The sequence below is a fragment of the Nuphar pumila genome, chromosome 2, assembly GCF_984573655.1.
Source record: "Nuphar pumila chromosome 2, dmNupPumi1.hap1.1, whole genome shotgun sequence".
Classification (NCBI taxonomy): Eukaryota; Viridiplantae; Streptophyta; class Magnoliopsida; order Nymphaeales; family Nymphaeaceae; genus Nuphar; species Nuphar pumila.
In genome coordinates this window covers 6,880,873-6,905,188 of record NC_143250.1, presented here as the reverse complement: position 1 = coordinate 6,905,188, position 24,316 = coordinate 6,880,873, and the positions used below count along the sequence as shown (strand labels likewise).

Genomic DNA, 24,316 nt, shown 5'->3' with positions numbered 1-24,316 from the left:
TTAAGATATATGGCATCCAAAACCTCTACAAATGGGATGCCCATCACTTGGATGGGGTCCACTCTTTTTTAGGATGAACGACATCGAAATGATTTAAAATGAACGGATCACAATAAGCTTGTTCATTGTTTTGATGGGTATTCATTTTTAAGATGAATGACATCCAAAGCACCTGTGATCCTCTCTTGCTTACAGGGGCTCCACTCATCTGGTAAGGGCTACTTGTGAAAGTTACCAAATTGATGGGACATTACAAGCGTGGAGGGGTGGGAGTAGGGATGCAAGCGGGTTGGGTTTCACATCCCAAAATACATTCGTGAGTCAGATCGGTTTGGATTTGGGACAGCCAAATTTTGCAAGTTCCTCTTCCTGGATCCAACCCATTTGCAGCATATGGGGGGGGGGGGTTGCAGGCAGGGGATGTCAAAGGTTTTATGAACTGGAGGCCTGCCAATGTGCAGCCAGTGAAACCCCCCTTGACCTAGAAAAAACAAAAGACATGAGATTCCTAAGGTGCCTTGAATTAATTTATTTGACCAAGCATTTGTCCTTGAAGTGAGTCACTGAGTGATACCCAGATCAGGTATGGACTCAGGCATGGGATACCCTAACTAGAGCTTGATTTCTGTAACAAAAGGGTCCAGCTGAAATGACACCCAAGGGGTACCTGGGCAATGGGTCTATACTTTTTTTTAACTGTCCATGTTTCAGGCCAGAAGGGCTCTGATTAGGGGTGTCAACGGGTCCGGTTTGGTTTGGACCCAGGTGAAACCAGACTCGATCAGACCTGATTTGAGATGATGGTACTGGGTCTAGACCCGGGTTCAATCAGACCCACCATAAGAGAAACCATACCCGAATCTTATAAGGATTATATGAATCAGACTCAAACCATACTTGGTAAAACAGTATTTTGTGTTTTATTTTACATTGAAAATTTGTGGATCTTAGTCGAAACTCAGGTTGGTCCCGGATTTGGTATGAAATTTCACAAACCATACCTGGCTCCATATATTAATTAGACCCTTTGGATTCAACTTGGATTCTAATCAGACCTTTTTATTTATCACCTTTACCTTATTGGGTTTGATACGGGTCGGGTCCAGATCAAACTCAACCTATTGAAAACTCTAGCTCAGATCCATGCCTAACCAACCTATTGAAAACTCAACCTATTGATACGGGTCACGTTATGGGTACAAACTCTCTCTCTCTCTCTCTCTTCCTAAATGCAATAAATGTCACTTTATGTTCCTAAATGCACATAATATCTTTTAATCCAAGTAAAGAATTTAAATGGCATTAATAACTGCAAATGTTTCAATGTCATTTTTAAAAAATTTATAGAACATATTAAATTTGCATAAGATTGCTCTAGTTTCCATGTTGCACACCCACACACGTACACACAAAGTATATCATGAAATTTTATAATTTGTTAATGGTAGTGACAGCTACGCTCTCAAAATCTTAGTGTTGAGAGTGGATTATTCAAAAACATCCTCTTGTGGATGGTGTTCAAATGTGGTGTTGGGATTGCCTATTCCATTTCTAATGCAGTGTTCTAGCACCACTGCTGCCAAACAAACACAACACTGCTCCCAAAAGGAACCGTAGTAAACTTGTTAATTCACGGTCTCTAGTGGATGTTAACCAGTGTACCAACATTCAATATCACCAACAAACCTTGATATTGTTATTTCTCAAAAAACTAATCTTGAAATTCATGGAACCACTTTATATTGAATGAGGCTAATGTATGGGACGATTTTTGTTGGAGTGTGAAGCCTGATTTCTATTTTGATAAAATAATTTAGAAGATAGTTTTGTAATTTTATCCAATAAGTTGTCTTAGATTTCTTGTATTAAAAAAAAAGCAATCCGTCTTTTATAATGCGTGAGCCTGTGTATTTTCTCGTAATAATAAAGAATCTCAGTGTGGCCATGGACGTAGACAATTATTACCGAACCACATAAAATTCTTGTTCTATGTGATTGATTTTCTTCTTTCTTCTCGTTTTTTGTTTCTTCAATCTATCAATGATGTGTTGAGTCGTCGTTCTCTATCAATTTTATCTTATAATATTCAGAGAAGAAGAATTATCAAACACCCAAAAGAAGGCACAAGACCTGGGGGTCGTTTGTTTGTTCCCAAGCAAGAGAAGTCTTTCATGAAAACGGACACAGATTTATAAAAAAAGGTCCGGCCATCTACTTTATTTATGAGATTTCTTCGTATGAAGGTAGTGGAAAAAACTAGAGAACACCTGTACCAGCATGTTATTTTTCCGTTATTTTTCAGCCATGATGCATGGATTTTTGTTTCACCCAAGGTGAGAAAAGAGAAATAAAGGGGTGCCAACTTGGTTATTTTTTATATAAACTGCATGAAACAAAACAGGTTCATAGTGACCCTATCATTCACTCCAAATATCAAAATACATGTTTGTTTGAGGAAACATCCTGCCGCTAATGACAAAAATACAGTTTCCTTAAAATTCAAAAGCTGGAGCTAAATAAATGGCCTCTTAACAGAATCAAAAGGGGTCTACCAAATTCTTTGGAAGACATCCACAGGTTGCAGAAATGAATCCTGGTGTATGAGTTACAGGCTCTGAGCAATGCGTTAATTGTGCAGTAAAGCAGTTTTAATTATGTCAGTTTTAGACCCCGACAACATTCAAATCTATCCTACAGAAGTAAACAGAACACTCTGCATATATATTATTAACTGCGTGAAAAATGAAACTTCATAACTTACTGGATAAAGTAATGAGGGAAAGGGAGGTAACCTCCCTGCGTGTCATCAACATCCTTCATTTGCCGGGATCGAGAGGACCTGTTAGTCTGTTACACTTCCGTATGTTTTAATTGCTCCCGTCCTTCCGGAGAGAGAGAGAGAGCATTGGCAAGATGAAGGAAACTTGTTACGTTTCCATAACACTTGATTGCTCCCATCTTCTCTTTTGTCCTTCTGGAGAGAGAGATGGCAAGAACAAAGAAAACCAGTAACACTTCCATCAGTTTAATTCTATCATCTTCTCTTTCCTCTTCTTGAGAGAGAGAGAGGAAACCAGTTACATTTCCATCAGTTTAATTGTATCATCTTCTGTTTTCCTATTCTTTTGAGAGAGAGAGAGAGAATGGTGAGAAGTGGGAGGCATTCAAGGAAAACAGGGGCCAGACCAAACTGGACCCTGGTATTGTTCATCCTTTTCATGCTCCCTCTGTTCCTCCTTGTTCTCCTCGCATTGCGTATCGTTTCGTTGCCCATCAGTGATGGCCCTCCCATTGAAGAGGAACGAATCTCAACCAATGACGAAATCGACATAGAGGAGAATTACGAAAAGTATATTCACCCCTTTCCTCGTTATGAGATTGAATCTTTCTTTCTTTCTCATTTTTGGCTTGTTGGTATCCTTCCCTTAGTTTAGCTAATGAACTTTCTTAGCTCAGGGTTCTTCTAATCTTTTTTGGTTTAGGTAATTATAAAATATGAATCTTTTTAACTTGGTTTTAATGACTTATTGCTTTTGAATTCTGCAGTTTGAATTATGGTGTTGATGGGCCTGATGGGCGAAAGCAGTGGATGGAGATACTTTCTTGGGAACCCAGAGCATTTCTCTATCATAATTTTCTGGTGCTTACATAGGTCTTATCTCCTGATTCATTGAGATTTAGAGTGTGCCAAATTCACTAAGAATTGTTAGAGACATGGGTTTTAGTTTCTGAATTTTCCTTTTTAATCTTTAATACAGAGATTTTTGTTGCATTAGTTTCTGAATGTATTGTTCCTCAGTCAGTTGATATTTACATGCTTGCAGTTCTTCTACTTGATGGATCTCTGTTCAGTAATTTTGAATTTGGATCTGTGGTTCTTGATTGACCATGATCAGTTAGAAACAACAGGAGAAGAGAAAACAGAGTCTTCAGGACTCATGATTGTAAGAGTAGTGTGTTTCTCAGTTTTGACATTGTAGTCTTATTGCAGTCAGCAGAAGAGTGTAAGCATTTGATAAATCTTGCTAAGCCTCACATGCAGAAGTCTTCGGTTGTGGACAGCAGAACTGGTGGAAGTATAGCTAGTAGGTTGTTTCTTCTTTCTTTCCCTCATTAATTTACATCTCTCTGAATAATCAACTGTTAACAAAGGCGTAGCTGGAGGGGGGGCAGGACTGGGCTGTATCCCAGTCCTGCCTCCAGAAACAGTTAATTTTTTTTTTTTAAAGCCGAGTCCTGATTCCATATGAAATAGATTTTTATCCATTTTTGTAGCCCAGCCCAGTCCTAGCCCAGCCCTGACTGCAGCAAATAGTTTGATTCGTCCATATGAAATAGATTTTTATTAATAATTGTAGCCATTTTTTTTATCTCAAAAAAAAAAATCAGGGGCGCTGCCCCCGACTATCACACAAATTATTTTTTTTTGCTACACCCTGTTTGCCCCCCCCCCCCCCCCCCCCCCCACACACACATAGGGATGGCAGTGGACTGGGGGAAAGCGGGGCCCCGCCTCGCCCCGTTTGGACCGGGGATGGAGGGCATGAAACGGGGATGGAGGCGGGGATGAAGGTTAAAATTCATCCCCGTGCGGGGATGGAGGCGGGGGATGGACTGGCACGTTCCCCCGCCCCCAACCCTTTATATTTTTCTCTTAATGTTTACTAACCCTAACTCCCTAAGTTTCTAACCCTGGAGCCGCCGAGCCGTCGCCTCTCTTCCCCTTCCCCATCTCATCTGCATTATCGTTGGAGCCGGGCCGTCGCCGACCACCTTTTGCCGACACCGACCACTGTTGGCCGACACCATCTCTCCCTCCTTCCATCTCTGCCGCTGCCTTGTGCCACTGCCGTGAGCCTCCTCTGTGGTGCCATCTCCTCCCTCTTTTTTTTTTCTTTTCCTGCTTTGATGATTTAAACGCTCTGCGCGTTCGCCCTCTTTGCCCTATTGCAACTGTTTCATTGAGCCCTTTTGAGAAGAAGTCAGACGAGGGTAGGTTTTTATAAGGTTTGAAAATCGATAGTCTACAATATTCAATCTGAAATTTTCAGCAAAAAATGCGATCCAAGTATCGTTTTTTGTCAAATCGACTATGCTGAACATGTCTGCGAGGTCAGGTGTGCGAAAACTCCCTGAAAGCCTCTGCTTGCTCACGGGTAGGCTCCTAACTTTTCTGTGGAAGCATATCTCGAAAAGTAAATGAAAAAAACAATTCATACTTGAAAAGTAACGTGTGACTATTGCTCACAAGGGCAGGGTGGGGCGGGGACGAGGATTAGAATGTTGAGATGGGGCGAGGGTGGAGGTCCAAAGTCTTCCCCGTCACGGGGGTGGACCGGGGATGAAGGTTACATTTTAGAGACGGGGCGGGGGTGGAGACCTTGTCCCCCGCCCCGCCCCGGTCCACTGCCATCCCTACACACACACACACACACACATGAATCCTAGCTACGCCACTGACTGTTAAAGTGTTCCTTAAGTAGAATGGCTGCTTATTGGCTCATATTTACTGTCATTCATGAGCTGCAGTGCCCGCACCAGCACCGGCATGTTTCTAATTAGAGGACACGACGAGATCGTTAGTGGAATTGAAAAAAGGATTGCAGATGTCTCATTTGTACCTGTTGGTATGTAAACAAAATCCTCTACCTGACTGCTGCTTTTTAAATTTGTTGGTGATATGGAAATATGCTAAGATCAACTATCTGTGCAAAATGTATACATGAAACTGCTCTCCTTTGTTTTGCTAGATACCAAATATTTAACTTGGGCACTTAATCAGTTTATCTGATTCTTATTGGACTTTAATTGAAGCTTGATTTACAGCATTTAGGTGGTATTTCTGAACTACATGGCAGTTGCCATGAGTTTGTATATGTGGTTGATTTCTTTATATAAAGAGCATGATTTCGGCAAGTTTTCTTCGGCCATGGGTGGGATGAACATTCACAGATGAGAATAAAAAAACTGTGATTGTTGGTCACACGGTCAGTCTTGTTACCAACTTCCACAAAATTTGAGAGAGAAGCATTTTCAAGTGAATCACAATCACAACTTGCACTTTCTTATGTTTTACTAAACTTGAGAAAGCTCTATGATTTTGATTTGGAATGACAGTAAGCCGAGAAAATCCAAGAATCACAGGGCGTTGTAAAGTGCAAACATGCCTTAACATATGGAAAGTGGCAAAGTAGCTGCACCATATAATCAGGAGATTTGATCAAAGATGTGTGGACTATACTTTGGCTGTTTGAGAACATTTGTGGCAATAAGCCGTCTTTAGGGGGTAAAAGACAAACTTCAAGAAGTCCAGGATCATTATAATTTGTTTGAAAATTTTGGATTACAGATGTTTTCTCTGATACATGATCTACAGTGCCCTGATAGTAGATGAGGATTAATAAGCAAATATTGGGCAGTTACCAGAAACTTTTGATGTGTCCTTCCCAAGTCATAGCTTGGTCTAATGTCATAAAATTTTATATGGAGTTTGCTTTAAAGTATACACATCTTTTAGGAAATGCTTATCCTAATAATTTCCCAAGTATGTGGCACCAAAAGGACTTACAAGACATTCATATCTAGGATATGTAGAACTGTAGATCCTTATAGATCTTCATAAAGAACCTTTGCTAGTTTCTTTTTTCTGTTTTTTAAATCCACCATGCCGAAGACTTGCTATAATTCACATGCTTTGTCCAACATAGGTTCTGTGCAATATGGTCTGGCTTCAAGAGCTTGAGTTCTTGATTTATCAAACTATAGAATTTGAGTGATGAGGCAAAGCTGAATCTTTTTCCTTTTAGGCTTTCATATGAAAGAGTTTTAGTATCATTGTTTGCATGTATAGTATTATGACTTGTGGAAGATATATGGTTTTTCTATTATAGAACACGGCGAGGGGCTTCAAATTCTTCACTATGAAGTTGGACAGAAGTATGATCACCACTACGATTTCTCTTTTCACAAAGGCAATACTTTGACTGGTGGCCAACGTGTAGCAACAATGCTTATGTATCTGTATGCATATCTCCCTCTCTCTCTCTCACAATATAACAACATATATATATATATATATATATATATATATATATATATATATATATATATATATATATATATATATATATATATATAAGAGGAAGGCAGACCGTTCAACCAAAGGTCTTTATGATCGGATGTCTCATCTCCAATGTTTGAGTTTTTTATCGATTAGATCTTATATATTTGTTCTTTATAAATTATTTAGAAAAAAAATGTGCTTTACATGAAGTTTTAACATCTACATGTTTTTCAAAATATGAAAAATCAATGGCTGGCAGTGCATTTAAAGCTTTACAATACAAAGTACTGTGAGCTGTTAACATTTAGCATTTTAAAAATAACATCTAAATATCAAAAAATATAATTTAAAACACGTTGCTAAGTAGATAAACGATAAAAGTCCAATCAATGAAAAACTCAATGTTAGAGAAGAAACACCATCTGACCATCATTAGTCGTGGATTTCAGACCTTCCTTTGGTTGGACGCTCTCTCTCTCTCTCTCTCTCTCTCTCTCTCTCTCTCTCTCTTCATACACACACACAGAGCAAAACTATTCATATTGCATTTCTTTGTTCTAATGAATGAATATTTGATTTCACATGATGCAGTTCAAATGTTGAAAAAGGTGGTGAGACTGTGTTTCCTAAATCCTTAGTGAACAGCAGCACTGTTCCATGGTGGGATGAGCTGTCTGAATGTGCAAAACGTGGGATTTCTGTTAGACCGCGAAGAGGAGATGCTCTACTTTTTTGGAGCATGCATCCAGATGCATCATTAGATCAATTAAGTTTGCATGGTTAGGTCTTGTTCTGAACTCAATAAATCATCATTATGTTATTGAAGATCTGCTCTTCAGTGCAATAGTCAGTAGATGATGTAGATTTGATATACCTCAAGGCATGCCTGATACATTATCTTTTGAAGCAATCAAGTCTAAAAGCTATTTTGTATGGTCTAATGGTGCTCTCTTTAATTTATAATGACTTGTATTTTTTGTTTTAAGCAGGTGGTTGTCCTGTCATTAAGGGAGATAAGTGGTCAGCAACGAAATGGATGCGGATGGGTCCTCACAATCAATATAGGACTTGGCTATAAAAATGTTTCATCCAGATTTGAAGTTTGTAGAACAATTTTTTCACTAGAAATTTTATCAAATAAAGTGCAAATATACATATTTGTTTTGTCTTGCAGTTTTCAAGTATTTATGCAAGATGACAATTTTATGAAGTGTTATTTTGTGTTACACTTTATTCATAATCAAGTTATTGATTAATTTCAGAATGAGTAATTTATTGTAATTTTTTTGCTTTTCTTAACCTTATTTTGTTTCCTGAATCTTGACTAGACTGACCAGTCCCAGCCGCACAACTAGGCCTTTTAGGGGCTCCCGCACTTTCAACTACTAGGGTAAGTGCTTTTATACCTTATTAGTTTTTGGATAAGTTGAGATGGACCACAATCAAACCAAAGCTATGGTAGTTCCAATTATGATTATGCAAAAGCTCAAAGATGAGCAAAATGTGTTCAGTAGAAGCCACACAAGAACTTGAGACTATGTTTGTGTGTCTTGCCAATATTGTTCCTGAGTGCACTTGTGTCTTCGCCCACAAGCTGAGTATGTAATTGAATTGGATCGATGGGTACTTTTCGTGTGCCTAAGGTAGTAATAATGAATAAGTGCATGAACATAAATAGAAATTAAGGCCCAGCTGGGTTTGTACCGGGGCTTAGTTTCGAACCTTATTGGTGTTCCGACACCACGAGTACATTGAATGGGTGATCATAATGTATCATTAAAATAATAGTTGGTGTTCTTACCATGAAGTCTAGTTTTTTGCATACCCTCTCAAAGCCTGGGTTGCTTAATGAGACAAGTACAATAATATTATAAACACAAAATTGATAAGGTTGATGCAACCCGATGCTACTTTGGAGAGGGTAGATGATAAAGACTCGAGTGAGCTGATGGTATATCACAACTTGCTACGACCAATAGCTTGATGGTTCTAGAACCTATAGAGTTAGGAAACCTAGTCTACCATTTTTGTCTTAGGTAAGTAGGCCTTACAATTTCTGCAGAAGTGGGTTGCATCTTAAAATTTAATTTTTTAAGAGTGTTCTCTCGGTCATTACACTGCCCAAGGAAGTCCTTCCGGTCTAATAAAATTGATTGAGATGTATAAATATTTTGGCATTGTTCTCCGGTGCTCATTCCCTTAGGGTTGTCAATGGGTCAGGTTCGTATCGAATTACCCTGAATTCTAATTTCTAGGTATGGGCATAAAAATGCTGATCTGAATCTGACCCGAGCAATATGCAGGCCAAGTTTGGTTTATGATTTTTACTGGATATCCGGTCTGACCCTACTGACCTGAGTGATTTATATTTTGCCTTTTTTCTTTGTCCTGAAATTAGACAGATCCCGATTTAGGCGGAGCTTTAGTGAAAGTAAGCTCCTGAAATTAGACAGATCCCCGTTTGGGATTTCATTTTATTGACCTGACGAACCCGAATCCAACAACTTTTTTTTTATATTTACACGGAGAGACTGCCCCCAAGATCAAAGATCAAAGACCAAGCCGCACTGTCTCTGCCTGCGGTACTTACGATCACTGTCCTGGGGCAGAGTAAAACTCTGTCCAGTAAACTGTGATCAGAAACTTGTAAAAGCACCGTGCTTGCTATGTCATCTTAGTGCCTCTCTAAATTTTCAAAGTAGATAAAGATGTCATTATTTATTTATATGAGAAATTCATATACTCTTTGAAAAAAAAAAATCTTTTGTTTGGGGCAGCTACATGAATTGAATGGAGGAGGCTAAAAAGCTTCACACATGTTTGATTGTTTTGCTTCAAGTCTGCTGGACTTCTGGATAGTGCCTCAGAATTGAATGCTCTGCAACATCTCAGAATTGGGTTCTACAGTAATTGTGCTGTGAAATGTGATTATCACCCATTGCAACAGTTTCATATTACACAATCATAATTAATTTACACAATCGGAGGACTCACAGAACAGCAATAAAAACAGTTGCCTCCTACTGTTGTCCACTGTCCATTCTTAATTAACTGATTGATTTATTCTGATTTACGTGTGTGCATGCAGGAACACATGCATGAGTCTTTAAAATTAATATATATATATATATATATGAGATTTAATATCATATTAAAATAATAAATTTTAAATAATGTTTTTAAATAAAAATTATATCATATATTTCGCTTTTCATCAATTTTGTTTTTTTCTAGACATGGATTTTGCATTATGGGTTCATTAAAGGTATTTTAATGTATCTAGACACTCACTTTGTTTTTAGCAAAAAAAAAACATTATATATACATTTTTATTTAAAACATCACAATTATTTTGATTAATCATGATTTACTGCACAATCGATTAATCATGATAAATTAATCAAATAATTGACCTATTAAAATTGACAGATTTTTTTAGCCAATTAATCATGATTTTTTATTTTACTGATCAATCACAATTTACCGAGTAATTCAAATGTTGAGGTTGATAGATTTTTTTGGCCGATGAGGACCGTTTCTAAGGAATTGACGAGGATGAGTTTGGCCACCATGCTCGCAAGAACTATGCCCTAAAAATTAAAGGTCCAGTAAACTAAGACAGAAATTGTAAAAATGACATGGCTCATGCTATGCCATCTCACTGCCACTTTTAATTTTCAAAGCAATATATATATATATATATATATATATATATATATATATATATATATAATGATAGGGTGCTTCCGGAGCACCTAGAAGCTTCAAATTTTCATTTTTTAAGTTTTTTTCGTTGATCAACCTTATAAATGTGATGTACAATCATTATTTAATGAAAAACAAGTTTTGGATCATGTGATTAGGCATACATGCAAGTTTTTTAAGATCTATAAATATCAATGGCTCACAATGTACCAAAATTTCATGACTTAAAAAAATATCCAAAACATGATTACTATCAAACAAACTATGTTAAATACATTTATAAGGTCTGATTGAGAAGATGCAATGGGCCCTTGGAATGGTAGCTTTAATACACACACGCACACATGTATATATAACTCTTGAGTAAAAATCACATTCTTTTCATTTTTTTAGATCATAAGGATGTAATCATACATGGTTTATTTAATAGGAAATGGGCTTTGGATCATGTGGCTAGGAGATTTAATAAGGATTTTTTAAAGCAAAATTTTCAAATACCCCTAAACTTTTCAATCTAATTCATTCACACACCAAAAGCTTAAGAGGTTGCAAATTCCCACTAAAGTTTTTACTTGAGTTAATCAAATGACACTCAATGTCACAGGCTTATTTCCTTTAATAGGCCAGTGTGACGTGACGGTCCTTTCTTACCGCCACAAGCCTACTTATCACTCAATTGCCAATCGTGGAAGCTTGTAATCATAGAGCAAGAGAGAATAGAGGGAAAAGAATTACAATCACAAGAAGCAATCACAATGACGGTGAACAAAAGAAAGCTCAACACATTTGATTCATTCATAATTCAGACCTCTTACAGTTCAAGTATACGGGTTGTCACTTCGGGGTATTGATTAACCTGAACCAGGCAGCTTACATCAGACTCAACGAAAACAAAACATACTCTAGAAACAACTTTATAATATAAGTCACAAGGAAGTATGCTCCTCCCTTCAAATCATGTGCCATCATCGGCGCCATCTATTTCATGATAAGCCTTAACTTCAACCGGGTAGCAATTGTTCATCCAAAAAGCTGGCCCCGACGTAGGTTCCGCTGTTTTCTGCCACTACACTAGGTATTTCTTTGCTTCGCCCAAGTAGTTGACATTGTGGCGAAGGATCTAACTGAGGTGCTTCTCGGCCCGTTGTGTTGTCGGGGCCCTCTGCATGATGGAAGCGCATTGTGGCACGCTATGCTCCGTATCTCCGTCATCTGTATTGAATTGTTTGAGGTTGCACACGTGGAACACCGGGTGCACATTGAAATCTGTGGACAACTCTATCTTGTACGTCAGTTTCCCACCTTCTTTGTGATGGTGAATGGTCCTTCATACTTTCTAATCAATCTGCGGTGCCGCCCGCGGAAGATGCCTGTGCGACTAGGATAAAGCTTTACCAACACTTGGTCCCCAACTTTGAACTCAGTGGGCCGACGATGCTTGTTCGCCCACTTCTTCATTCTCTTTGCCGCCTTGTATAGAAATGCCTTCGCCAACTCATTTTGCTCGTGTCAGTCTCGAACAAACTAATAGGCGAAGGATGACCTTTTCTTTTCTTGCACGACAAGAGTGTGCGGGGTCAGCGGTTGCTACTCTATGGCTATTTCAAACGGGTTGTGGCCTGAGACTCGCTCTTCTGTGGATTGTAACAAAATTGTGCCACGTTAAGGAGCTTTACCTATTTTTTCTAATTGACACTAACAAAGTGCCTAAGGTACTACTCAAATATTACATTGATGCGCTTTATTTGCCCATCGATCTGCGGATGAAAGATTGTTGAAAACAACAAATCAGAGCCAAGTAGCTGAAATACTTCACGCCAAAATTTACCTGTGAAGCAAGGATCACAATCACTCACAATGCTCTTTGGTATGCCCCAGTGCGGCGCGACGATCCTTTCTTACTGTTGCAAGCATTTTTATTGTTCTGTCACGGGCATAAAATGCTTCGCAAACCCATGATGTGCCAAGCTACCCACGCTGGCTAGCATAACGGCCAAAGGCCGCATACCAATGCCTTTCCATGTGCTGAATTATTTTCATTGGCCCTGTGCGCAGCTGCCTAGTGAAAGCAGATTAAGCTTATTTTCAAATGTGCATTTCATATAGTTCATGTCGCTTAGTGTATAGTCGTCTCATACCAGTTATCACTTTCGAAAGAAGCACAAACTTTTCTTTAGTCTTGCGTGCCATGAAGCGTATTGCAGCTCCATGTGCACGACATAGCAAAACCTCGCCACTGAAGGAACAAGACCTTGCGGCCCTCAGTCAAAACCAGTTGATGATTGAACACTATAGCGAAAAGCACCACCCAGACTCATTCACCGACGCCTAGGCATTCACTTGCCTAGCTCCGAGTCACCATGCTCAGTTAGAATCACCTAATGTGATCCCTGGTTGAATTAGCCCTAACCCACACACACTCCTATGCATCTAATCACTACCCGTGAAAAATATTCGTGCAAGCCGAAAGGTCCTTAACCAAATCTTCAAAGGCAACATCCTCTGATATGACGCTTCACGTCTGTGCCATCACACAACGATGCACTAACAATGATACCGATGTCGATCGCATGTCATGCTACCACCGTACGTCATCAATCAAACGAATGCATACCACACGTTCTTACACTCAATACATTAATTTTTCATTTATAGTGGAGCTTCACATTGCGCATATCCTATTCTGAAAGATCGGTCCGAGACACTCAATTTAATTATTTTTAATACATTATGTTATACATTTATTAAGTGGGCCTACTTTTAGGAAACCATTCCAAATGAGTAGGCCCCATATGAAAAACTTATACTTAAATGGAAGTTTCCTAGCCAACTCATATGGAAGGGTATATGGGCAGCCTGGTCTTCCACTTTTTTCATTTAGTGTTAAAGGTTGTTAGTTGTCATCTTCCTAAAGTCTCTCTCTCTCACACACACACACGTATAACCATTATAGGTGTTAATGGATCGGGTATGAATCTCAGTCTTACTTTAATGCTTCAAATTTAGATCGGATGTCTGATTTCAAGAACGTAGTAGGACTGGGTCTATAAGGATCCATTTGGAACTATTTGCATTTTGGATCTCTAATTGTTATTTTGGATTTTTATTGTATTTAGGTCATTAGTTTGATCCACATTTTTAAGATAAATTTTCTTTTTTAGAAAGTTATCATGTAGTTTTTTTTTATTAGAATTAAAAAAAAAATCCTTCTTTAAAAGGATGAAAGTTATAAATGTAAAAATCAAAGTTGAGTTAAAATCCAGAATTATTAATCTTTAGTTTATTTTAGTTATTTCTGGCTTTCTGTTAATTTCGTACAATTTCCTTATTTTCCCTCCTTTTTTCATAGATAAATTCGTAGTTGGTAGCTCTTCTTCATAAATCCGATCTTGGATTTGCATCAATATCCAACTATGTCTGATCCATGTGCACTCACAGTTCCATTATACTTAGGGAACATGGTTTGGCAATTTTATATTCACTTGTGTGTGTGTGTGTGTTATTTTATAAGGAACCCTCTATGAGAACTGGGTCACTTAATCAGCCCACTCTCCTTCAAGGTAAATCCTTGGTGGGGTCATCGACCCAAGCCCTTGCGCAACTCACCAGTTAACGGCACCCACATACCCAGTGAGAGTCGAACTTGGGATGAAGGGGTCAGTACCTTCGGATCAGGACCGCTGCTACTCGGGTGACCCGGGTGGGTGTATTCACATTGATCTTGGGTTTCGCCAAAAAGAAACCCACTGAACAAGCCAAGAGAATCCATAGGCTTAGTTGTTCATCTTAAACAGGATCCAATTTACGACCCTTCTAGGGTCTAGACCTGTTTTGCCTATACTAATTTCATGTCTTGTCCTATCCAAGCTTGCTTCCCTTTGCATACAAATATAAGGGAAATGCAGATTTACCAGATAAGGTCCGAATTGAGCTGCACCAAGTCGAATCTGGACCCACCTGTACCCAGCTTGATCTCATCTTAAACCAGACACCGCGGGTCTGGCCGACTCCGATCCATTCACAACCGTTGACTTAACACTTTGTCCAAAAGACAAAGAATGCGTAGATTTTGGTAATTCTAACCCAATGTTGTCAAAATCAGCCCAAAAGGAGCTAGAACGATCTTAGCCGTCAAATTAGACGTATAATTATTCGATTAATTAAAACTCAACCGTCAACTGTTAATTTCTCTAATCGTATAGAACAGATTTTTTTGTCCTTTAACAAAAAAATATGTATTATTTGGTAATTCCGCTCCCAGAAGGTTCGTGCTTACCTCTTTCTTATGCGATCAAGAAAGATTTGAACCGTTCGATTAGGATCAATGGTCAATATTGTTCCACGTGTCCAGAAGATGCGTCACGCCTTTCGAAGAAGTAACGAATTACGAATAAGTACATTAATTCTACGTTCTGGACTAATTTATAAAGTTTGACTTTCTAGAATTAGGGAGTCTTCTCGGTTCATTTAAAACACAGAAAAGAAAATGAATACAAATTTCTGATATTACCCCTAATCCTAGTTTTAGTCACACATTTGCCAATGTCCTTTGTGGCAAGAATTCACGGGTCCGCTTAAGAAATCGGGTTGGATAAAAGATCCATGAAAAAACACAAAGTGCTTGATTTGGCATAGCTAAAACCGGACTGGATCCAAACCGTTTATATTCCGGGTAATAAGTACGAGTTGCCTCTAGATCCATACCTGGACCAGAAAGGCACGATTCGGGTATGGTTCTTTTCCATGTTGAAGTACTTGACCCGAAAACTTCGAGGAGGGTGGAAAGTTCCGAAGGCAAAGCAAAAATAGAGGGGCTATTTTGTCATTTGAGGATTAGGCGAAAATCGATAATTTCGTTTGACAAAAAACTATTTTTTATATTTTCAACAAATCCGTACCAACTTTGTGAAAAGACGTGAAATCCACTCAAAGTAAAAAATAGCCTTCCTTTCCACGCAAATAACGAAACCACCACCCATCTTGATACAATCAAAAGCTGCTCTTATATGGATAAAAAGACTAATATACCATTATCAATCTTCCTCTTTCCTTTAGCTCCCAATGGTTCGGATATGGGTCTGTCCAATTGATCCGTGATCAAATACAAGTATTTGGTAAGGTGTTCTCATATTGGATTCAATCTTATGGATGCTAGGACAAATTTCGGTAGGATGGAAGTCGGGTCCTGGGTCCAATCTTTTCACTTAGGGAAAAAATAATTATAATATGGGATGCAATTGGATCTGCTGTACCAAAACAAGATTTACCAGCACACTCATCATGAAACCTTATTCAAGCATGTGAGTTGGCTTTATGCATCACATTTATGGATGTCAATAGAGCAAAATATATATGATACACGACCGAATCCAACTCTGTTTAGTTAGATTTGGTAAGTAAAAAACCATTGAGGATTACAAGACCTGACAAATGTCTAGATTTGACAGATATCCGAATCAGACTACATGTGAAAAACCCGATTTGGTGTGAGCTTTTCACATTGAGTCAATATGTGATTAGTTAGATCAGATATTAGTTGCATCCAACCCAAATCCAAACTGCATATATCCCTATTCATATTTCTCCATTCTTTCATGTGTAGAGCAGGCTATTTTGGTCAATAGACGATCGTGAAGCGAAGAGAGGGTAGTCTGGTAATTTCCAGAGAAAAAAAAGAAGGGAGAGAATCGTGAAAGAAAAAGCCACCGCAGACGTTAACCACGGTGGGGGAACCTAACTTATCTTTATGTGTGGTTACGAATTAAGGAAAATTTATCTTTTTTCTTTATTTTTTTTCGTCTATTTATATAAGTGTGGCGGTAGGCAGAACGGTGAGCGTCGTTCATTTCTTTATCTTCCGTTCTGAGAAATCTCATCGTCTCTGTCTTCCTCTCTCTCCCTTTCCTATCCCCTTCCAAATTAGGTAAGAAATTTCTGTTCTTTTTTCTGTGTATGGATTTTGTTGTTGATGATGGTGATGATCTATGTTTCTCTGTGAAAATTTCCATTGGATTTGGGATCTGTGTTTTTTTTCTTTTTTTTTTGTGATTTATGAGAACCCTAGATGACTTAGATGATGGATCATTTTTTGGTTTCTGTTCCGGGTATGTAATCACTATTCCTAGATTTTTCTTTTGCATCAATTGGTACCAGAATCAGAACCGGTGTGATTTGTTGTTTGCGTCGTGACCTGCGACTGTGGATCTCCGCTCAATATGAAATAAAAAAAAAACCTTGGTTTGGTTTTAACGCGTTATGAATTCGGAGTTTTGATATTTGCTTTTTTTTTTAATGATCTAGAATCCCTAGTTTTTCACGATTGATTTCTGTCAGGTTTTAATCTTTTTTTTTTTTACCTATAAGTGAAATTCTAGAGAATTTGTCCTTGTTGTTATCTCGAAACCGTAGTTTGTAAGATTGATTTTTCCATTTTTATGATTTTTTTTTTGCAAAAACCATGTGGAAGTGGGCGAGTGATTTTAATCTCTTTGGACCTATAGTTGGGAAGCCTTTCTTTCTTTTTTTAATCTATTCGAAGTTTATTTTTGGGCGTGATATGTAGAAAATGATGTTTTCTTCTTTTCTTCCCTTTCAAGATCTTGTGAAAGTCGGCTTGTTCTTTTTTGGATTTGTAGTTGAAACTTTTGTTCGTCATTTATTTGGGGGTTTTGTTCTTCATCGTTTCTCTTCCACGATGAGTATCTCTTTGCTGTGAATTTGAACGCTAAATTTGGAAGTCCTTTTCTGTTTGTCTTTCTTTTTGGGCTCGAGTTGTATAGGCGTGTTTCACTAGAAAGATTTCCGTCCTTGATGCGCCAAGTTCTTTAGATACTTTCTTGTGTAGTCTGTATTGTCGGATAATTTTGATCAATTGATCATGTGGATCTCTCTTTTCGATGTCTGCTCTCCGTTAATTTGATTTCTTGATTTTTCTTTTTTTTATTTAATTAGAGTTGTTTAAATCTGATTTTCGTCTGTGATTTTTCAGTGTCTTTTTTTATCGTTCTCATTATCTCTGGTTTTTTCTTCTTTACGTTCTTTTCTCAATCAAATAAGTAACACAAATTGAGGTAATATTATCTGTTATTTGTGGATCTTGAAAGGCTCTACTCGTCTTTTTGGGTAGTTTTCTATTCCCTTTTCTTCCACTCATAGTGGGAGTGAATGACCTCACTTTTTCCTTTGTACTGTCTTGGATTTGAATCAGTCTCTGGTGGTTTTAGAAGGGGCTCTCTGTGTCATTGTACTGAATTGGTATTGCATTTTGATCTTGTTTGGTGGTGATGTTCCTCTGTTGCCTTTTCTCGCTTTTTTTTCCATTATTTAATTCTTTCCACGATCGCTCTTTGCATGTGTGTTTGGTTCTTGTTTTGCTGTTTGCTTAAATTTTCAAGGTTGTTAAGTGGTTTTACTCCCTTGCTTTTGGCTTTTTAAATTCTAGCGATGTTCTAGCTCATGAAAGGTTGCATTTGAGATTCTGGTCCTAAAAGATGAAAGGCTCTGTGGCCATGTTTTTCGGTGGACATTTTGCTGTCATGTTATCTACGCTCATCATATTGTTTGATGGTGGTGTTGGGGCATAGGAACTGGCCGTTGTGGATATGAAAGTGGTTTTAAATTTTATGGATGATGTTCTGTTGGCAACAACTGCATTATATCACGAGCTTGTTTGTTTTGGCAACTTTATTTTGTTGTTTTAGAGCTTTGTTCTTTTGTTGCCTTTTAAAATCTATATGGATAAGATTTCCGCCATGTGAAGAACTATTTCTTCTTTTCTGTGTGAAGTATGATCTAGTCCTTTGCTTGTTGGTACTTGTGAATGCCACCAAGTTGACATGACATCATGAGTTCGAAACCCACAGGGGGCGTCCCTCGCTGCAAGATTTGGGCGAGGCGTACTCCCTGGTGGGCATGGGGGACCTCAAGGGATTTTACTGACCGGATGCCTACTAATGTGTGGTTGGTGATTAGAGGGTTTTCCGTTTGCCTAGCCTTTAAATGAATCCTTTTCTTGTTTGTGTATAAAGCTTGCACTGTGTTAAGAATCTTTTTCATGTTTATCTGTGGTGTTTCGGGACTCTTGGGACCTACCTTCCTTTTTTTTCTGTTCTTATATAATAAGTTTATGAGGGGCCCTCTGTGTAATACCCAACGTCTGTTTTATATCTTTTTGGGTGCTACTGGACTTTGGAAAGTTTGGAGCCCCAAAAGAGAATTTTGCTCTTCTGGGTGTGTGCGGATGTATTTAGTCGGTGATGCTGATTGTTTATAAATTAAAATATGATGTCCAGTGTCTGCTTTATCTCTATTGCATGTTGGAAATTGGTTATTTGTTGTGTAATTTGCTTCCAAATGTCGTGTGTTTTTTCAGGAGCACACGGCCGCTCATTCTGTTAAGCTTTGATTTTGCTGAGTTTACTTGATTCTTCATCATTTTCTGGTGTTTTTTCTTTTATATTCATTTTGCATCGTATGTAGGGGGAAAAAAGTTCTGGTTTGCTACAAGAATTACTTTTGATATTTAAGTTTTGGTGTTTATGGAGATTACTAACGTTCCATGCTATTATTTCATTTTGAAGCTTGGAATTTAACAGAAAAAAAAACTCGGTTTAGTTGGTTTCTTCGATCCTCAACAATCAAAGTTCATGTCTGATCTTGACGTCCAGGTTCCCACTGCCTTTGGTATGTATATATGCTCGATTATTCTACCTTGTGTGATCTGCTCTGCCTGATTTGTATGATGATGGTCGTGTGTTGTACTTGGTAGATCCATTCGCTGAGGCAAATGCTGAGGACGCCGGTGCGGGGTCAAAAGAGTATGTGCATGTGCGCATACAGCAGCGGAATGGTAGAAAGTGCCTGACCACCGTGCAAGGACTGAAGAAAGAGTTCAGCTACAACAAGATCCTGAAAGACCTCAAGAAAGAATTTTGCTGCAATGGAACTGTAGTCCAGGATCCCGAATTGGGCCAGGTGTGTTTACAAAAAAGGAAAAACTAGCCTGTCATATAGCTGGTTGGTTGTACACTGGGATCTCAGTACTGATCTTGTTTTGTGTATGATACTGTTGATGTGATTTCAGGTCATCCAACTTCAGGGCGATCAGCGAAAGAATGTTTCTACCTTCCTGATTCAGGTATCTCTCTCTTTCTCTCTCTGGTTTGCCGGGCCATTTAATTGACTTTCTGATTGATCTTGCTTTGTGTTGCAGGCTGGTATTGTGAAGAAGGAACACATAAAAATTCATGGTTTTTGAGGGGCTACTGATGTTGCTATTACATGCATGTGAACAAGCTTGTTATGTGAGACCTTCTTTCTTGGACTATAAGAATCTTGTAGTTTTTGGTTGCTAAGGTGCCCCGCCATACATTCTGATGCTGTTAACCTCCCTTTTGGGGGGGCTTCCGTGTGATGGGTTGTTTGGTGGAACGCTCTATCTATGTTAAGAAATACTCTATAATATGTTTTTATGGTAATAAATACTCTCCTCTCTATTTTGAGATGATGATGCGTCTCTGCTGCTGCTTCTACTGTCTTTTTTGTTGATGGATTCCTCTCCTGGCCTTACGTAACCTCTCGGGGAGCTCGGCTCTCCTTGTCTGGCAGGAGCAGTTGGTCCACGTCACCTTGTGTTGGGACGTTGCTATTTCAATGTATAGGTGAATCTCAATTTTGCTAGAAAAAATGAAGTTTTGCTTAAATAGTGAGTTTTGCTAGAACGATGTTTTAGTGGAAGGGTAAAATCATAAAAAATGCCTCCAAATTCAAGAAAAATCGAGTGGGTAGGTTTGCAATATCTTGTGGTTATTTTCTCAGGTAGCACAATGTTATTTTTCATATTATATGTATTTTAACATCATAAAATGAAGATGCTAGAAGTGTTTGGCTTGCAAGCCATGAATTTAGAGTTTAAATCCTATTGCATACAAGTTTTAAACAATCATTTATTTTGCTAATTGAGCCGGTTTGAGCATGGCTTAGTAGTCTTTATTATTTTCAACCTTATTTTTTTAAAAATGAACTTGCTTGTTTTTGGCTCCTTTAGCTCAAGATTTTCAAGATCTTAAACTTAGCTTGATTTGATATAAAAAGGAGTTTAAAATCAAAACCTGTGCGGGGATGGAGGCGGGGATGAACTTACTTTTTCTCCCACCCTGCCCCGTCCCCGTCTTTGATCCCTGCCTTGCCCCATCCCCCATCCTTCTTTAGAGTTTGAACCATGGATGAAGGGCATAAACCGAGAATAGAAACGTGAATGAAGGTTAAAATCAAAACCCATTCTGGAATATTTTTGTGATGGGGCAGGGTGGAGACCTTATCCCCCGCCCGGTCCACTGCCATCCCTAGCACAGGCACACCATTGAATAAATAAACAAATCTTAATAATGATAGCAGCAATATTTTTGTGGGACCCCATAAAAAAAAGAGTAATGATAATCTTAGCCAGAAGAAAAGCTTTTACATGTGGTGAATCTTTATCTAAATGGACGACGCTGATCATAGATTTAAATAACATAATTAAGCACCAAGCATATTCTTGCTTTTTCTTCAGAAAAATTACAGATGAAGACTCCTTAGGCCTTGAAATTTAAATGGTTTTAAGATGACTTGATTATGTTTATGCAAGACCAGCAGGTAAAAACGTTGGTTGTCATCATCATCATTACCATGCATGATGATGCCTTATCTTGTGGAATTGGCCAACTAAAGGAAAAAAAAAAAAACTCACGTGGTTGGGTCTTGCTCCCAAAGGGGTTTGACTTAGTGGGATGGGACCTACGCCACTAAGCAGGTGGTCTAGGTTCAAATCTCATGGGCATCACCCCTTGCACAAGCCAAAGTGTGGCGACTCTATGAGGGTAAGAGATAAGCCCACGGAGTTTTATGGTGTCTGGACAACGATCTAAGTATGGCAGACAAAGCGAGCGCGATTAATTCTTTGATCTCTCTATGTAAATATATAAAAAAAAAATTAAAAAGTAGTTAGGTCTTAATGGAAAGCTCACGAGGGCTCCCCCTTCTTAATTAGGAGCGACTATGGTTTGTCACCCAATCTGAACCCATGAGGGCCGTCATTTGCTGCAAATATGAAGTTGGGTGTACTTTGATGGGCCTGGGCCTGGGCCTTTATATACTCCATCATCTGGCAGCACTGCTCTCGAAGCTCTCTTTGCTCATTTGTCAAATCTACTTGTCACTCTTTCATGCTCGCCATCTATCAACTCCTTACATTTGCTCGCCAACTCCTATTGTGTGCTCGTCGAGTTACTTTTGGTCTCATGGATAACAAGTGACCGAGATCCAAATTCTTTGGGTGGTATAACATAAGAGTGTTGGGTTAAACCACCACGTTGGTGGTGGTTACCCATGACGTGGGTAACGCTTCCCCACATGAATGTGTTCTTTTCGTTAAACTTGCAATCAGTTCCCATTTTGAGCTTATAAAGGGGTTTCATAAGCAACCTTTTGAGAGAGCAAAAATACAAAAGTTTAAGGAGGGAGCTCTGTTTTTCTGTTTGTTATGCAGGGCCACTGCCACAGGGATGTCGTTTGGTTGCCGTCGCCGGAAAAACCCCAGCCGATCCCATCATTGGGTTATGGGCCCACACCTCGCTTCCGCTGCAGGGTGTGCTCTGGGTCGACCAGCAAAGCAGGTCACCGTGGGGTGACACTACTGCTGGTCACCGGCGCCTGTCACCGGCACCGACGACTGTCACCGTTGGGCGACAGACTGATTAAAAAAAAATCGTTACCTCTATTTTTGGGGGTTTCCTGTCGACGAGGGCCCCGCCGGCGTTTCCTTCTCCATCAATCTTTAGGAGGCTGCAGGAGCCATTGCCGGCGACTATTGAGTCGCCGGATTTCTGAAGGCTTCTGCGTTTTTGGCCGGCGGATGGCTACTTTCGCCGGAGAAGAAGCGCCATCAGGCGGCGGCATTTTGGTCACCGACGGGCGGCGGCGTTGGTCGCCGGAAGGTGCCGACGTTGATAGCCGGCAAGCGGCGGCGTTGGTCGCCGGCAGGCGGCGGCGGTGAGTGAAACTGAGAAATAGGTTTTTTTTTTTTGAAAACCCTATTTGGTGTTTCACGGTTTAAACATCGGGATCCCTTATCGGATCCGGTATGAACCGGGTCTGACCCGGATCAAAGACCCCCGGGTCCGACCCGAATTCGGTAGCTACCGGGTCAGACCCGGATCTGGTCCATATCGGGTCCGACCTGAATCAAGGTAAACCTCGGGTCAGACCCGGATTCAGTCTTTACCGGGTCCGACCAGGATCTAGACCATACCGGGTCTGACTCAGATCCATGTATTAACCAGGTCCGACCCGGATACGGATGACCCCGGGTCTGACCCAGATCCAGTTTGTACCGGGTCTAACCCGGATCCAGGAAGGTCCAGGCACTGTTTGGCCTGAACCGGATCAGGGACTGACTCAGCCCCTTTCCGAGACCAGTTCAGAGCCGTTTTTGGCTGGTTCCTTCCATTTTCTCACCGGTTCTGAGATGCTAAGACCCTGTTTTCTTAAATATAAGAAAATACAGGGGTTTGGGCGTACAGTTATAAGGTTTTAATGAACTTTTGTTCATATTTGACCCGATTCATAAGGTTCAGAACCGGTTCGAACCCTTGGATGACCGGTTCGGGGTTGTTTCAGACCGGTTCTGAGTGCTTTAAGACCGATTCGTGAAACATATGTCAGGTTCATTCAGTTTTAGAACCATTTCGAGAGTCATATGTCTAGTCCATTCAGTTTATGGACTATTTTAAGATATTATTTTATATATAATATTGGCATTAAGGATAGTCAGATAACTTAGTGTATTCATGTCACCAAAGTGACTGAATACACGTATGTTGTCAAAATGTTGTAATATCATATGGTTTTATTCAATATTAATGTTGTACTTATATTCATGAAACGATAAACGACCCAAAGGTAGTTTTATCGTGTTTGAAATTTAAGTAGGGTAGAATAAGGTAAATGTGTCGAGATATATCACACATGAGTATCCAAAGGTACCTTGTGTTGATGGTCTAACTTCACAAGAACCTTAGTTTTACCGAATATGGTCGGTAGGCGAAATGGTTTCGCGTGTCGGAGCTCTTACCAAAGTAGGACTCTAATGACCCCCTTCACTCGCCTGGAAAGAAGCATATCAAGGGCTTTTATTATTTTGCTTTTTCCACTAAAGTTTTAGTCTCGTATGAATGCTTCCTGATACATGTCTTTTGTCATGCAGTTTCTAGTTCTGTGATTTTAGATGACTCAAGCTCTATACCTTTTCTAGATGGATCCAATTTTAGTGATTGGAAAGAAACTGTTTTATTTGCATTAGGGTATATGAATCTAGATCTGACCCTAAGGATAGATGAACCCGCTGCCCTCACTAATCAAAAGATTGCTTTTGAGAAGTGAGAGCGATCAAATAGGCTTAGCTTGTTGTTTTTGCAATTTAAAGTAGCTAAAAACATTTGAAGTGCTATTCCACAATGCAGAACAGTGAGGAAATTCATGAATGTCATTGAGGCACAGTTTGTGAATTCA

At 39.2% G+C, this 24,316-nt stretch overlaps 2 protein-coding genes across 3 annotated transcripts; both read left to right on the top strand.

Annotated features, from left to right (window-relative positions):
* Positions 1-465: 465 nt before the first annotated feature.
* LOC149844610 (putative prolyl 4-hydroxylase 3) lies at positions 466-8,334 on the top strand. 2 transcript variants are annotated; one of them, XM_089997263.1, is made up of 7 exons: positions 466-513; positions 3,547-3,640; positions 3,992-4,089; positions 5,530-5,627; positions 6,891-7,020; positions 7,655-7,842; positions 8,053-8,334. In XM_089997263.1, exons 1-7 carry the CDS (start codon positions 500-502, stop codon positions 8,139-8,141), a joined length of 711 nt encoding a protein of 236 aa, XP_089853389.1. In that variant the 5' UTR covers positions 466-499; the 3' UTR covers positions 8,142-8,334. The 2 variants fall into 2 exon arrangements, with proteins under 2 accessions (XP_089853389.1, XP_089853390.1); XM_089997264.1 differs by having other exon boundaries at positions 7,655-7,847.
* An 8,256-nt stretch (positions 8,335-16,590) lies between these two features.
* Positions 16,591-20,273, top strand: LOC149844609 (protein translation factor SUI1 homolog). Its single transcript, XM_089994938.1, has 5 exons — positions 16,591-16,691; positions 19,348-19,450; positions 19,536-19,741; positions 19,851-19,904; positions 19,980-20,273. The coding sequence occupies exons 2-5, from the start codon at positions 19,414-19,416 to the stop codon at positions 20,022-20,024; spliced, it is 342 nt and encodes a 113-aa protein (XP_089851064.1). The 5' UTR covers positions 16,591-16,691; positions 19,348-19,413; the 3' UTR covers positions 20,025-20,273.
* The last annotated feature ends 4,043 nt before the right edge of the window (positions 20,274-24,316 follow it).

Excerpts from the sequence above, each read along its gene's own strand:
- LOC149844610 (XM_089997263.1), top strand. Across the intron at positions 7,021-7,654 it reads GCAACAATGCTTATGTATCT|TTCAAATGTTGAAAAAGGTG; the intron begins GTATGCATATCT and ends CACATGATGCAG. Across the intron at positions 7,843-8,052 it reads AGATCAATTAAGTTTGCATG|GTGGTTGTCCTGTCATTAAG; the intron begins GTTAGGTCTTGT and ends TGTTTTAAGCAG.
- LOC149844609 (XM_089994938.1), top strand. The coding sequence starts at position 19,414 with ATGTCTGATCTTGACGTCCAGGTTCCCACTGCCTTTG. Across the intron at positions 19,451-19,535 it reads CCAGGTTCCCACTGCCTTTG|ATCCATTCGCTGAGGCAAAT; the intron begins GTATGTATATAT and ends TGTACTTGGTAG. Across the intron at positions 19,905-19,979 it reads TTTCTACCTTCCTGATTCAG|GCTGGTATTGTGAAGAAGGA; the intron begins GTATCTCTCTCT and ends TTTGTGTTGCAG.